This window comes from Lissotriton vulgaris, chromosome 6 (genome assembly GCF_964263255.1).
Source record: "Lissotriton vulgaris chromosome 6, aLisVul1.2, whole genome shotgun sequence".
Lineage (NCBI taxonomy): Eukaryota > Metazoa > Chordata > Amphibia > Caudata > Salamandridae > Lissotriton > Lissotriton vulgaris.
In genome coordinates this window covers 475,198,234-475,214,534 of record NC_141694.1, presented here as the reverse complement: position 1 = coordinate 475,214,534, position 16,301 = coordinate 475,198,234, and the positions used below count along the sequence as shown (strand labels likewise).

The 16,301-nt window shown below is 40.4% G+C and overlaps 1 protein-coding gene across 3 annotated transcripts in view; it reads right to left on the bottom strand.

Annotated features, from left to right (window-relative positions):
- ADGRB3 (adhesion G protein-coupled receptor B3) overlaps positions 1–16,301 on the bottom strand; it is a 1,725,994-nt gene that overhangs the window by 663,198 nt on the left and 1,046,495 nt on the right. For all 3 annotated transcript variants that reach the window (XM_086926462.1, XM_086926464.1, XM_086926463.1), the window contains exon 15: positions 5,560–5,662. In XM_086926462.1, the coding sequence (XP_086782588.1) occupies positions 5,560–5,662 (103 nt within the window). The remainder of the gene's footprint in view (positions 1–5,559; positions 5,663–16,301) is intronic.

Genomic DNA, 16,301 nt, shown 5'->3' with positions numbered 1-16,301 from the left:
CCTTACAAAAAATCCCACATAAGGTTAGAAAAAAGAGCTAAATTGTATAAATAAAACAATACCAAAACAACAACAATCCAATCAATAGAACCAAAGATGTGAATTTGTAATGAATAAACTGTGAAATAACGCCTAAAAGCAGAAGTGCTAACCGTGGCTATCTGTCAAACTAGACCAGGTGAAAGTCAAAAGTTCAGCTCAATCGCAATGGATTGCAGGTCGAATACACTCCTAGATTAGTCCTGCTGAAGTTTTACCTTCTCAAGTTTTGTGCCAAGAGTCCTGTACACATTGGAGCGTGTTTCAGGGAACAAGGAGATCGTCATGGGTGGTGGTCGGCATGGTACAAGGAGCAGACCAGGAGTTGTGGACAGGCGGGCTAGTGCTTTGCGTTGGCAGCCCTCCACGGGCGATCAATGCTTGCTGTGCAAAGAGATGGGCTGGCAGCGGCTCACACTGAATTTCGGTTTGAGCCGCTTGGTCTAGGTGTGAACGGGTCTGTTCGCAGTTGCATCAATCCAATCAGTAAATCCTGAGTTGTGAATTTGTAACAAATAAACTGTGAAATAACACCTAAAAGCAGAAAGTGCCAACTGTGGCCATCTGGTCACACTGGAACAGGTCAAAGTCAAAAGTTCAGGTTGATCGCGATGGAGTGCAGGTTGGATACAGGCCCAGATTAGTGCTGCTGAATTTTTACCTACTCAAATCTTGTGCCAATAGTTCTGTTCACGTTGGAGAGTGTTGAAGGGAGGAAGGAGATCGTCAGGGGTGGTGGTTGGCGTGACACAGGGAGCAGGCCAGGAGTCACCGACGGGCGGATTGGTGCTTTGGGTTGGTCGTCATCCATGGGCGATCGATGCTTGCTTTGAAAAGAGACAGACTGGGGGCGGCTTACACTGATATTCGGTGCGAGCGGCATGGTCTTGGTGCAAACTGGTCTGTTAACGGTTGAAAAGAGCCCAGGTGCTTGCTTTTAAGAGCCCTTGAGTCACACCAAGGGTCCAGGACCTGGAAAGCACCACTTGGGGTCAGGAACTCACAGTAGCTAGGCCCAGGAGCTGGTTAGGGAGCCTTTTATATCCCTGAAGCTCGGATCAGGACGCCAACAGACCATTTCTCATTGTCCAGGCAAGGGGACGGCAGGTAGCAGGTCAGCACAGCAGGGCAGCAGTTCCTTGAGAGCATCAGTCCAGCAGAATACAGTCCTTGCAGCACCACAGCAGTCCTTCATCCTGGCAGAGTGTTCACAAGTCCAGAAGTGTACTAAAGAGTTTGTGTCTAAGGTCCTTCTTTTATAAGCACTTGTGATTTTGAAGTGGGGTGGAGCTTCTAGAGGTATACCTTTAAAGTGCACAATTGCCATGTCTTCCTGGCTCCGGACTAACTACAGGGGGTATTCAGCCCTTTGTGTGGAGGCAGAACACAGACTATTCAAGTGTAAGTGGTTCTGGGTCCCCATCCTCCCACCAATCCTGCAAATGATAGCCCATCCAGTAACACCTAAGCTCCTATTGCGTGTGGCTATGTAGGAGGAATACATAAAGGCCATCTGTCACCCACACCCAGTCATGTGACCCAGGGACAGGCTCCAGGCACCCAGGGCCATATGTATGATACTTCCAATTTGCATTTCCTAAATAGCGAATCCTAAGAAATCGCTATTTAGGAAAAGCAAAATGGAATATACAAAAACAGAGATTCCCTAATAGCAATTCCTACAGAGTAGGAATCGCTATTAAGAAATCGATATTTAGGTAATGCTAAACCATTTGTTCCTATGGGTCTAAGGCCCATAGGTATGCATTGTTTTGCTTTTCCAAGTTTGCTTTTTCCTAATAGGAAATTGTAAATTAGGAAATGCAAAACCAAGGGTGCATATGGGCACTAGTGAGCAACATGTAAAGCACACAAATCCCCTAGGGGCATGTACGTACTACATGACACTTACAAAAATGCATTTTGGGTACATTTTTTCAAATTGCACATGATTACCATCAATTTGGAGTTGATCGTAATAGCATTTCCTAAATGCCCATTTCACATTTAGGAAATGCTTTGTACGTGTGTTTAGGAAATCGCAAATAGGAATCCCTATTTACTATTTACAATTTAGCAAATTGCAAAATGCGATTTCTAATCGGTAGAAATCACATTTTTCAACCACGTTTAGGCCTTTGTACATATTGGAAGGCAGTAATGCATTTCTTAACGGACTCAAATTATGATTTGGCCGCTAAGAAATGCAATTTCCTTTCATATATCTGACCCCAAATGGCTAAGACAAGAAAATGCCAACTTTCTATAAGTAACGTTTTTGGAATTGTAATTTAAAATCTGACTTCACCATGAGTTAGGATTTTAAATTAGGAATCCAGAGACACCGCACATGAACTGGTCATCTCTTCCCATTTGGAAATTACACTTTTAGAATGTAATAAGGCAACTCCAATAACATCCTTTGGGAGAGATAGGCCTTACAGCAGTGAGAAATTAATTTATGAATTTTTCAATACCAGAGCAAGTAAAACTTAAAAGAATGTGCCCGTCTTTTTAATTACCTTTCACCCTGCCTACCATATGGGTGACATATGTATTAAAAAGGAAGGTTTTTGCCTTGCAAAAGGTTTCTTTTGCGTGGACTAAATGGCAGTTTAAATTGCACACACAAGCTCTGCAGTGCCAGGCCTGAAACATATTTAAGGGGCCACTTAAGTGGGTGACACAATGAGTGCACAGACCCACTAGTAGCATTTAATGTCTAGGCCCTGTGCAATACTGTTTTACTAGGGACTTATAGGTAAATTAAATATGTCAATTGGGTATAAGGCTTTGTTAGGATGATTTACAGAGAGAGCACAAGCACTTTAGTACTGGTTAGCAGTAGTAAAGTGGATAGAGTTCTAAGCCCAACAAAAACAAATTCAGCAAAAATAAAGGAGGAGCAAAGGCACACATTTTGGAGATGATCTTGCAGAAAGGGCAAAGTCCAATAGATAGACATTTAGGGCCCGGTTACGACTTTGGCGGTGAGCTGCCGGGTCTGCCCATCGACGTCCAGTCAAAGCGATGGTCAGTATGCCTACCTGATTATGAGTATCTTCCTATCTGGTAGGCTTTGCTTTTGATGTTCCCACACAGGTGCCTTGAAAATGGTTACCGCAATGGGAACGCCAAAAACGGTTCCGGCACGGCATGGACTGTAAAGTCCATGCTGCGCAGGAACTGATGCACACAGATAGGCTCATGTGCATCAACAGGGTTTGAGGCACCAGGGGCGTCTGTGGGCCCCCTTTGTTTCCACTCTGCCATGGTTTTCATTGAGGTGGAACCACCATGAAAATCGTGCTGGAGAGGGAGATGGAGAGGGAGGGATTGTTTATTACTATGACAAAGTGAGGAACGGGGCCAATATTCAGGGCAGGTGAAACCTGGAGTTGATCTTGGTGCCCTGCCTCGTCTTGCTTCAAAATGGTAATAAATAACATACTAGCCTCTGCTCATCTGTATGTGTGTTCTATGCCATGCTTTTTACACGTGCAGTAGATATAAACAAATGTATATGAAAATAACCAGAGCACAAGGCGGAAAATCAATGCTATGCATACCAGTTGCTTTCTTGTTAAGATATTTTAGAATTGGATCCCTTAGACAATAAGCATTTTCTTCTTAAGTCGCTTACGCTGTCCTATGGTAATACAAACGGAGTTTTATCATTGCGCCGTAGTCAAATAAAAGTGTCGGTATTGAGCCTTTTTTTATTTGTACACTTTTTCCAAAAACATGTCTTACTGCCCAGCATTTAATTATAATGCCATATGTGTGTTTGCGTGTGTATTAGAAGAAATAACTGTACACTTTCTAGCTATATTTCATCAATACTGAAGACTTTCTGGAATGCTTACTTAGCTATGATAACCCCTCCTAGTTGATTACTAAAACGTGTGAATCATTTACAGTCAAACCACATTGCGTCATTACCTGTGATCTTTTCTGTGATTTTCAAGCAGCCGCTCCCCAAGCTAGGTGCCTATTTGTGTTGGATTTTGCCATAGGGTTCACATCCTAAAACCCCTGGAGAGTCACACAGCACTTCAGACAAACTTTGCTTTCACGCCACGGAAAAAGCCCGCTGCGCTGGAAATGTTTCTTCTATTGTGCGGATGCAGAGAAAATAAATCTATTAGAGCGAAGAGCATGATGCACGGATGTGTTATATTTATCAGAACAGAGTTTGGAGATGGAAAGGCTCTCAAAACGTTAGAGTTCGAGAGAGAGTCGAAATGCCTCCTAACAGCTATTATGAATCAAGGTAATAAAATATATTTGGAAGCCAGGCGGACATTTTTCATTTTATTGATCTAGTATTTTATACTTTCTCTATATCTATTTTTGATATTCCACATGTATTATGTGCAAGGCTTGGGCATGGAGTAGCGTGTGCTGTGCATACCTTAAAATGTAAGCTGCTCTTGCCTTTGACACTCTGTTACTGATTACCACCCCCGGTTCCCGCTGGGACAAACGTGTCTGAGCGCATTTAGCCGCCCCAGAATCCCTGCCAATAACAGTAGGCTGAACCAAGCCTTGACGCAGCACTATGCTCACCCCGGGTTCCGTTGTCATAAATCACCCAGTCACTCAAGCAGTCAATGCTTGAGGTGTTCCTAGTTGCCAAGATATATATGTCTGAAAAAGCAACACCGGATTGTCGAAGGCAATTCGTTAAAATAGCAATATGAGTGCTGAAGCCAGCCTTCCTGCGAGCCCTCAACGCCGGTGACCAAAGGCCGCATGCTCCATTTCTCTGGAGTGGGTTCGGTTCTGAAAGTGTTTGGTGCAGGCCTCTGGAGTTCGATCAACAGCAATGCGTTAATTAGTAGGTTTGCTAATAGGATGCTTAAATGGAGGTGTTTTTCATAAACCATAGATTCGTTAAAGTGAAATGGAAAGTATTCTCATGTCTGCCCAATGGCACATTTTATTGCAAATGCACTTGGAAAATTGCACACAACGAAAATTCGGCGATGGGGCTCAGTTGTTTGCATGTTAACCATAATCTGTAAAACACTGTCTAGCTCTAGCATCACCTATTATGCGATTCTGAAAAATGTCTGTGGTTGGAAATGCGAGCAGTGCGACGCCGAATCAAAGTTAAGCTGACATTGCTATAAATAGCTTTTAATAAGGCAACTAGCAAGTCTGATGTTTGGAAGTTTAATAGTATAATCATAATGAATTATCGGACCATATACTCTCCCCGTATAGCACTGCAATTTCATCAAAGTCTTGCCATGAGAGCTTCTATAGAAGCTGCCTTGCACATTCACATTCATCGATTTACAAAAACAATTAGTTTTCATGATAGAAAGCTATTTAAAAGACTGCTTATTTTCTATTTACTTGCTCCCAGTGCCTTCAGAGAGTAAACATTGCAGGTAAATGTTGTGCATATTTCAACCCTGGCCACTAGGGGGCAGGCCATCCTCTCTCGGAATGTGACGTAGCGTGAATATTACCTTAAGAATCTACCACGATAGGGTCTCAACGTAGACTTACATTAGACAAATGAGCGAGTTCAATTTCCACCACCGAATCTGTCGTTTTGGGCTCCGGTCTAATCGTTACCACGATAATTTTGGAATTCACCACAGTAAAATTTCTGCAAGAAAGGTGACACAAGAAAACTGGTTACTGCCAACAACGCGAATGAAGCATCCATTTAGTGAATAAATTGGCACGGCTATCTTGTACATATTTCAAGAAATGAAAAATGAAGCTGCAAAATCAGTTCTTTGTGTAGGTTAATGAAATTCCCAGTGTTACAGCCTGTCCCGGACACAGAAAAGATGAGATAACAACAGCGCTGACAGGACTGTCTTTCCTTAAGTGTGATTCACTGATTAGAAAGACAGAGTGACAACTCGAACCGTCAGGCAATCTTTAAGTGGATATCAGTCATTTATCTCAAGGTGAATCCAGCAGTCTTGTTTTGTTGGAGGCAGAACACATTTCTCTTCTTTAAAGGGCTGCCTTGGCCTTTTTTCGACTGGCAACTTAACAAAGGCTGAGATGATTGCATAGCAAGAAGCCGCAACACTGATTACTACACAAACAGTTCTTAATTTCCGACAACCTACCACTGCTCCTAATTGGAATGTGGTGATACGACTACCACGAAATGCACCAACCATGATTAGGAATGTAAGCAAGTTTTTGTTCAGATTACGCTATACAGTTTAAATACTCTCCTGAGTTTGCTATAATATTTTCCTGCCCCTTTCTAAGTTTAGGTGCCATTGTTTGGACTTATGTGACCTATGGCTGATGGAGCACTGGGCCCGTTTTACCATTTATCCAGCAATGAACCTTTGATAGTTGCCCGAGAGGTAAAGGGGAGTGGACATGAATCCAACACTTCAATTTACAGAGTAACTTATTTGGTTAAACACTAACCCCCAGATGCATCAACAACCCATTTTGCGATTCCTTAGTAGAAAAAAATACTGATTCGCTATTACGGAATAGCAAAATGGAATGCATCAAGAAATCACTTAAAAGATAGCGATTTCTTAGAATTCCTTAATAGCGACTCGCAAATTGCGAATCACAATTAAGGAATACCTCCCCATTCATTCCTATGGGCCTAGAGGCCCATATGAATGAATGGGAAGACAATCTCAATTTCCGAATCGCAATTAGCGATTCGCATATTGAGATTGCGATTTCAAGGGTGCAGGGGTGTCCAAAGGACACCCTGTTGCACCCCTGAAATTGATCTGTGCACATATGTTGCGCACACACATGCCCTTAGGGCATGTGTGTGCGCAACATGCAACTTTGAAAAATGCACTTTAGTGCATTTTTCAAAGTTTTTACAGATTACCATTAAGTTGTACTTCATGGTAATTTGTGTGCCCTATTAGCGAATTCGCTATTTTTAAAACTTTCATGCATTGGATTTAAGGAATCTCAATTTGAGATTCCTTAAATGCAAAGAATTGCAATTTAGCGATTTCGCAATTTGCTATTTTTGCATTTGGAATGATGCATCCAAATGCAAAATCACCGGTCGCAAAGGGGCTGATTCTGAGAATTTGCCCCTTTGCAATCCAATTGCGAAATCACCGGTCGCAAAGGGGCTGATTCTGAGAATTTGCCCCTTTGCGAGCGGATTTTTGCTTGATGCATCTAGCTGCAAAGACCCATAATTGATTAGTAAAGTTAAAGGTGTTTACTACAAATTAAAGGTCAAATCAATGTACACAAAGTTCGAAAACATATTGTAAAGATACAAAATCACCACAGGCATGCTAAAGTGTCAAAAGAAATTAAGTCTTAGTAGCAAAAAGCATACAAAGAATTCAGTTGCTTCAATACAGAAGATAAGAAGTAGAATTTGATGGTCAGTGTACAGGTTTTGATCCTCCTGTCTATACATGATTACATCTAAACGCACATAAACTAGTTGTAAACTAAAGTTGAAAACTAGGGTAACCTAGTTAAATCAGTAAAAGCATGAAAATGTCAGCATAGTGGACACTTCAGTAAAAGCTCTCCAAAACGATTCAAAGTATAGCATAAAACCCCACACTGAGCAGAGAGGTCTAAAGCTCTTAGAGCCAAAAGGGTATATGCCTAAAGACTAAAGTGTGAACACCAATTAAACCCACAGAACATTTGAGAACTCCACGTCATCGACTCCAGGTCATTTCCACCTTCTCACAGTAGAAATGGCAACTTCACTCAGTTTTCCCATCCTACGGTTTGAACATCAGGATTACCTTGGATGTCTCTCTGCTGCTGATATGAAGGGAATAGGAGTCTTTTCTTACTTTGCTAGTGCCTCTCATTCTTGCCAAAAGTTCTCCTCCCGTGCCTCACTATCTCTAATATACAATATGCCTTTCACGGACTTTGAGATAATATGAATGCCCATGCAAAGAAAAGAACATAACAGTGCAAGCAAAACTTTCATGTTGAAGGTTAGACATCAAAGACAAAATGCTTAAGGCCTTTAGTTAAGCTAACTTAATGAAACAGTCAAGTGTTCACGGTAAATACATGATTACACAGACACATACAATTTTAGAATAAATACAAACATTAATAAATGGATACACGAGTACATAAAAATAAAGTATCAATAAAAGCAGTATAATTCGAAATGCACAAATGTAAATGTGAATGAGAACTACAATTTGAAACATTATAATGAAGGTATTAGAACACACTCTTATGTGACTCCAAAGCAGCCCGTGACCTCAAAGCTGCCTTGTTGCTAAAACCTCGTAACAAGGAACTAGTTCAGAGATCATGCAAAGAATATAAATCAGTCATTGTAACAAGAAAGGAGGCACTGAAGAACGAGGCCTGGGCTGAGATTCTGGAACCACAAACACTAAAAAACAGTGCTAGATTTTGGGCGGTGCTAAAGAAACCCTTCCTGGTGAAAGACCCAGGGGAAGGGTTAGAATGTGTCATCACAAAAGAGGAATGGGTTGATCATTTTAAACAACTGTATGGGGGGGGGGTGAAACTAATGTGGTACCCTATGAATGCACTGTTGGGGGTCCTTGTATGAATGTTAGCATAGGAGAGGTCGTGATGGGTATCGAGGGGCTTACAGCGGGCAAATCACCTGGCCCGGATGGGATACCCCTGGATCTCTTTAAATCCGATCCTAATTTTTGGGCACTGATTATCGCGGCAGTTATTAACGCAGCCGCAAGGGCAGGGTGCCCGACGTCATGGGGTCTTTCCACCATTGTGCCCATATTTAAAAAGGGGGACAGGGACAGTCCCCTTTGTTACAGGCCTATCTCCCTGATCAACTCTGTGTCCAAACTGGTGGGGAGAATAGTACTGCGGCGACTACTTGAGTGGACACGGGACAATAATATCATGTCCATCGCCCAATATGGCTTCTGTAATGGCCGCTCGACTACAACACAATGCCTGAATCTCTTCTTAATACTAAGTAAATATACCATTGTTAAAAAAGGCACAGTCTACTTGGCCTTCATGGACCTATCCTCAGCTTTCGACTGTGTTAACAGGGGGAAGCTGTGGGGGTCCATGAGGGACAAGGGAGTGGACAATGATATTATAAACTTTCTGGTCGACCTCCATAATAACACCAGTGCAAATGTAAGGTATTGCCAAGACTTATCCGTAACTGAGGATTTTAGAACTGGGAAGGGGGTTAGGCAAGGATGTATACTGGCCCCCTTCCTTTTTAATTTTTATATAAATGAGTTGGATGGCGCTTTACGGGAGGTGAAATCAGACAGTCCAAGAGTGGGGAACAGAAGCATTCCAGTTTTGTTATACGCAGATGATGCGGTACTGCTAGCAAGAACTGAAAAAGGCCTCCAATTACTACTAAACGCATTCAAAAAGTTCATGGAAGATAGGGACTTGTTAGTGAACAACTCCAAATCGTTCATCATGCAGGTGGGGAAACAGCCAAAGAGACAATATACTTTTAAATTAGATGAGACAGCTATACCACTTTCAAGTACATTCTCTTATTTAGGAGTACTCTTTGACTCTAAATTATCTTGGGCCCCCCAACTCGCAAAGAAAAAATGTGATGTTTTAAAGGTCAATGCCTCCATTTTTAATTTTGCGTCAAAGCTTGGCAAAAAACCGACGGCTGCTATGATTAAATTGTATGAAGCGAAATCTGTATCTACCGCAGCATATGGGAGTGAGCTTTGGGGCTATATGGCGGGGGAACAACTTCAGACTACAGAAAATGTGTTTTATAAACGGCTTTTGTGCGTCCCGGCCTCTACCTCCAACTTTATAGTACATGAGGAACTAGGAGTGGGGTACCTGAGTGATATCCTGTCCCTACGACCTCTGTTATGTTGGTTGAAAATGTGGTTATGTGAGGAAATCCCCCTAACACACTTAATTGTTAGGGATTACCTGGCTCTTGAGAACGCTTCACGCACTCCCTGGCTGAAGTACTTAAAATCATGTTTTATTGAGATGGGCCGCCCGGATCTATTTGAACACCCAGAAGGAATTGTGAAGGCTGATATTAACTTAGTTAAGCTGGTGTTCCTTCAGCGTAAGAAGGCTGACAGGGAGGGTGTTGAGCTACAAAAAGTTAGTGTGAGGAAATTTATTATGGCAAAAACATGTTTGACAACAGAGCCTTATTTACTTAGCACTTTCAGCACCCATGATAAATTCCTGCTTACAAGATTTAGATTTAATCAGTTTCAACATCTGCTCATCAGACCCAAACAGGAGAGCTTCTGTAAGCATCCTCTGTCCTGTGGCTGCGACGGTAAGTCTCCACAGGACATGATGCATTTTATGTTCTTATGTAAATATTATGAATTCCCCCGTAAACGCTTTTTAATTGCTCTTTTAAAAGAAATGAATTTTAAACAGATACGACCAGCCTTTTTATATTTACAACTGCTACATAGCAACAGTGTCCTTCAAGTTCTTGAATTTTTAAAACTGGCTCTTAAACTGCGACTTTGTCTGGACCAATGACTGAACTACTGTATGTAATGATCACAGTTTTTTTATCCTGTGAATTTATAACGTAATCTGATGTATGTACTGTATGTTTTTATTGTACTTTTATGGTTGAAATATTACCGAATAAAGTCTGTTTTGATTTGATTTGAACACACTCTTATGTGAATGACTATTTTCTACAGTGAATACATGCCAGAAGTATGTTTAATGGTTCATTTTGCATTAATAGGATTACGGCACACAAAGCATCTGGCGCTAAGTGCTTGTAAATCTTACAGATCTGTGGCATATAAGAGTGGAGCTAAAATTATGCTGCTCCAAGCCTTATATGTTAAGCATGTGAGTGAACAAGTGTCGTTGTAAAGGTCAGTGTAGACACTTAAGCTTATATAGCATATTTATTCTAAAAAGTTGTGTATGTTATTTCCAAGTTCATTAGGTGAAATGTTTAGCTTATATAACCAGTTGCTTTCAGCTTTGCCAACTTAGAACAAATGGAATCTGGTGTATACAAGATGCCACTTTTCAAAGTTGAAGCTAATGGGACTTGGCTTTTAAAGGCTGAGCTGTTGAATTTGACATTGCTTGTTATTAATGGCATGCATGTGAATGGATCAAGATGTGTGCAAATGCTTGGCTGGCCATCTAGCTATTCGCTTTCTATTGAAGAAAAACTATTCCATGATGGGCAACAATGTACACTCACGGATTGTGATGTATGGCATGACTTGTATGCACACTTAGATCATGACAACTGTGTGTGCATTTATCATGGCGCACAGTGACCATTTTTAATTTACTGTTGTAACAAGGCTGAAGGATATTATTCATTTAATCAGAACACCGTGAGACCAAAATGATCCAGAATGGGATAGAGATAAGCACAAGCATAGGGAGGTATGCCATTGATTTGTTTGTATGTATGTATGTATGTATGTATGTATATGATATTTCTATAGCGCAAAAGGCAACAGAGCTCTGTACATTTTCAAAGACAATCACAAAGTCAACGAGAAAGAGGAGAGAACGTTAGGTTTTGGATAGTTAATGCATTGTGATGTAGCGTTCTTTAAAGAGGTAAGTCTTCAACTCTTTCCTAAATTGGAGCAGCATTGAGACGATCACAATGGATACGATGATGTTGTATCATATTCTGGGTGCATAGATGGAAAAGGCCTGCTGTCTTGCTTTTTTTTTTTTACACTTCTGAGTTTGCAGTCTGATAGTGTCTTTGATGAGTGTGTGCCGAGATCCACCAGAGATGATGAGTTTGTCTACAAGGTAAGTGGAGGTGCTGGTTTTGATAGGTTTGTAAATGATACAGTTGAAGAGGATTCATGCCTGCAAGGGGAGTCGTTGGAGGTCTACCAGAATGAGGGTAATGTGGTTAGATTTCTGCAGGCCCTGAATGAAACATAATGCAGCATGTAGGACGCCCTACACAGTGCCAGTGTAGAGTGGTAGTTATGAAGTCCCTTCCAAGAAAAAATGGTTTGACTTTATTTAGAAGAAAGAACTGTTAGAAGGCAGCCTACTCCAGAAAAAAAACGCAGTCATCCAGTCAAAAGTGAGGGTCTGACCCTAAGCCTTCTATAAGTATATAGCAGTTTATTGACAGTTAAAGCTGTCTGCAACTGAGACCTAAGGAGGAACCCTCCCAAAATTGTTGTTTAGAAAACGAGCTCTTATCCCTCAGTTCCTGTTCAGTGAGTCTCACACTTTCCTTCAACCAACAGAATTGGTATGGGTGATATGACCTACAAAACTGGGTTGCAGGGAAACAAATGTGTCACTTGAATGGAGGCACGCTTCAGCCTCTGTGGCAGCTTTTGGGCATTTATAAATTAGAAAAAAGTCTACGACATTTTTAGAATTATTGGAAGGTGTTAATCCTATTATTATGACATTCAACACAACTTACATTACAATACTTTTTTCCTTCCACTGTGTAGTTTGCACCTGCCCTTAAGACATAGATTTTCTAAAAATATTGTGAAGAAAAACAAGCAGTCTTTCAGATACAGGACACCAGAGGTTCACTTTCAGGGTATAATTCAATCCACTGAGAACATGAGCAGTTGGGTCTACTGTGATTGTATTTTCTAGAAAACATCTCGTTTAAAAAAAAGTATTATGTTATCATATTTTGATGTGCTGCATGTATTTTTTAGTTTTTGTAGTATACTCATAATTGATGTCACCAAACTGGATTGTCGCTTTTATTATTTTTATTGTTTTTAGGCATGTTAGAAGAAAGATTTTGCTTCACATTAGGCAGCAAGAGAATTTTGTTTATGTTTTCATGGGTGTTGGGTGTCACATGATGAGGTTCCATCACGTGACACAGCTCACTTAAAGCTCAGCACATTGGAGCGCTTTTTCTTTAGAACACACATGATTCATTTAAATATGCCCTCATGGTTTGCGAGGTAACATATTCTTTGGTGGTGGAGGTAAGTATATGGCACAGTTTTCTTTAGTGCTTCGGGTTGGGCCACTGTTCACGAGTTTCTGCACTTCTGGCTTTTGGGAAGGCGTTTGGTAGAAAGCAACAATAATGAGCATGAAGCACATATATTGAGCACTGTTGTCAAGGAGTTGGGTTGGAGCACGTGGCGTATGTGATGCTGTTTTATTAGAGTAGGTTGCTTGGGTTAGGGAGGGTATGTTAGAGCACATAAGCAGGGTCACCTATAGTGTATTTATAGATATTTTTTGTTTTTTTTAATTTTATTTTAGGAGTATTAGTTTAGCATATTGCTTATACAATTTAGGATTGGTTGGTTTATGTTTTTTACGTATCTTTAGTTTGACATTTAGGTAAACAGGACAATTTTGTAGTTTATATATTATATTGAGAAGGCTGGATAATACATGTTTCTCATGAGTATGTTTTTCACTGTGGTTACCCCTGAGGAAGAGCAAATGTACCCGAAATGCATTGGGGATACCACCATTACATTGATTTACATGGATCGCCTCATTATGTTGAAATATGTGGACTGTGAACCTTTTGTGTCTATGAGCAAAGCCGACGTTGGCATTTGTGGAACTTTCGAAAGAGAGAATATATGAAAGTTTACCATAAGTTTGGATTACTCTTGGACTGCAAATGGAATAAAACTGGACACAATTTGAAAACATTATATGACTGAATTGGATGCTTGACGTTTTCTTTGCTGTGTATCCTGGGGTGTGGGACCTGACGAGGCCCCAGTCCTTTTGATTCAACACAACTTAGTCATATTTATTTTGAAACAAAAACGAAAATAGATTAAAATGTTTTTCAACATTTTTAAGAACGTTTTCCGAGATAATAGTTTTTAATATTAATAACAGACCAATGGTAATTGCAAAGTCCAGATAAGAATATTGCAATTAAATCATATTTTCAATTCTACTGGTGCGGTGTGGAAACAAAGTTGGCTGAAGATCAAATTTGCTTACTTTCGATGGATTCCATTTCAATAGTCTGTGCTTACCGGTAAATGGGAAACTTGGCCATGCACTGTAGAGGGTCTCTAGAGCAATAGTATGATCTGTGAAGTTGTGCCCAGTGTTTTATGCATATACAAGTCAAATGAGAGAGCTACCAAATAAACACAATTTGAGGTATTTGGAAAAGGGAGGGATTAATTACAGATGTGTACAACTAATGCAGCAGTGAAGTTCAGAACTGCAATGTTCCGGATCAGCGCGGAAGACAAGTTGTGGTATTTCAGGACTGGTAATGCAGAGGTGTCAGATGTATGCGTTCAAGACGACTGAAGGAATGAACAGAAGAATTGAATTAGAGGAAAATTAATCTCCCATTTACTTATAGGATAGATGATATGAAGATTGTACAATCTTTATGGTTAGAACGATGAAAAACTACTGAACACTCGAAAGACAGGGTGGCTGGTCATAAACCTTTTCTATTTCACAAAGAGTATTGCAGGCGGCACCGTTAAAATGGGAAACGGTTTCAGTAGGATGAATGACACTGAAGATAATAAAGCATGAGCTCAAAATAGAAGATCAAACTAATATCAGAAAACAGTGAAAAGTCTACCAAATCCCTGAAAGATGAAAAACAGAAGGGTTTTTGAAAGCCAAATTAAGGTAGGGGATGACAGTGGTGCAACTAAAAAAGATCTGTTTTAAGTCCCTGAGCTAAAATGGTAAAATTGTTTGCTAATACCAAAAGCACATAGTGTAAAGCTGTTCCCATTTTCTTATTTTCTGTATCAAAACACCTTGTTGCCGTATCCTTCTAGAGAAGCAGGCTAAATCCAACTTCAGGTGCCACAATGATGGGGTGAACTACTAATAAGACTATCTGACCTCAAACCGCAAAATTCTGCTTATATTTACCGTCATTGTAGCATTCAAACAGAACTATAAATTACATTATGGACTCTCCATTAACTTAACAGCACACGATTGAATTAGTGTATTTTTGTCAGAGTGCTACTATAATTCAAAGCTGTCATTGTATGACCTAAGTGACTTTTTAAGGAGAGAAGCTGAAAACACACACAAAATGAATACATTTTTTGGTTATTCTGCTGAAGGTAAATCATTCCTTCTCTAACGGTCACATGGATGACATTAGCATTGGCTTTCTCCTTTAATTTGACTTGTCATGGTAGAATCCTGAGATACAGGTCTTCTGTGGTAGAATCATGTAACCGCCATTTTATTCCTCACATGGCCCCATGATGAGTTTCTGGGGGCTGTTTCAGGCGACAAAGAGAACAAGAGGTGGGGATAATCCTATTTCCATTTTTAGTAACCGGTGCACCTTTTTTTGAAAATGGTTGCATTAGCTATCTGGCTAAATTTGATAATTGTTCACAGACTTAGAAGCCCCTAGAATTATTTTTTGCTGATGATAACGTCATCATGTTAAAATCTGCGAGGACCTTCTAATTTTGTTGCACTAGTTCTCCTTATTTTGTGATGACTTTGTATGGAAGTCAGTGCTCAGAAAACCAAGTTTATGGCTTTTAATTGTAAAAATAACTTTAAGGGAAAGAGCGGATTGGGGAGAATTCTTTGAATAGAGTCAAGAATTGAACTATCTGGGAATACAGTTTAATGATGCCAATAGCTGGGCATCACAAATTACAAAGAGCTTCCATCTTATTACGTCCAGGGCTTCAGTCATACTTATATTGGCATGCGTAAATCCTCCTACCAAATTTCCCCAACTATAGAAATGTATAAAGCTCATGCTACCAATGCCCCTCTCTGCAGTACGGAGTTTTGGGGAAATTGCAATGTCGCAGAGCTAGGGTTAGAAGAGAACAAATCCATTAGGGAAATATTGAATTCATAGCAGAGTTACCCTATAGTGCCCCTACGGTTATATATTACATTTAAGCCTAATATAGAACTTGCAAAAGTAAGGCCTATTTTTACTGACTTGCATATGCTGAAGAGTTGAAACCATATAATGATGCACTCACTGACATTATAATTCACTCTCGGGCTTTGAGTATCCCATGGTTGAACTATGTAAAGAGGTTCTTACATGATCTTGGACTGAGAGAGAGCTGGTACAATCCATCATCTATCCGTCCAGTCTCAGAGGCTAATGTGAAGGCCAGGTACTGGAAACAGTTCATGGAGAAAAGGCGATCTACAGCTTCACCAGGTAACCTGATTCAAACATATAGTGTTTGCCATTGCAAATGTTTTGTATGAAGCGTGGCTGACAAGATCTAAAAGATTGTGTAAGGGCAATGCACCACTTACTTGAAAGTTGCACTTTTGTATTTATTGTGATCCAGGTACCTGGTTTTTGGAGT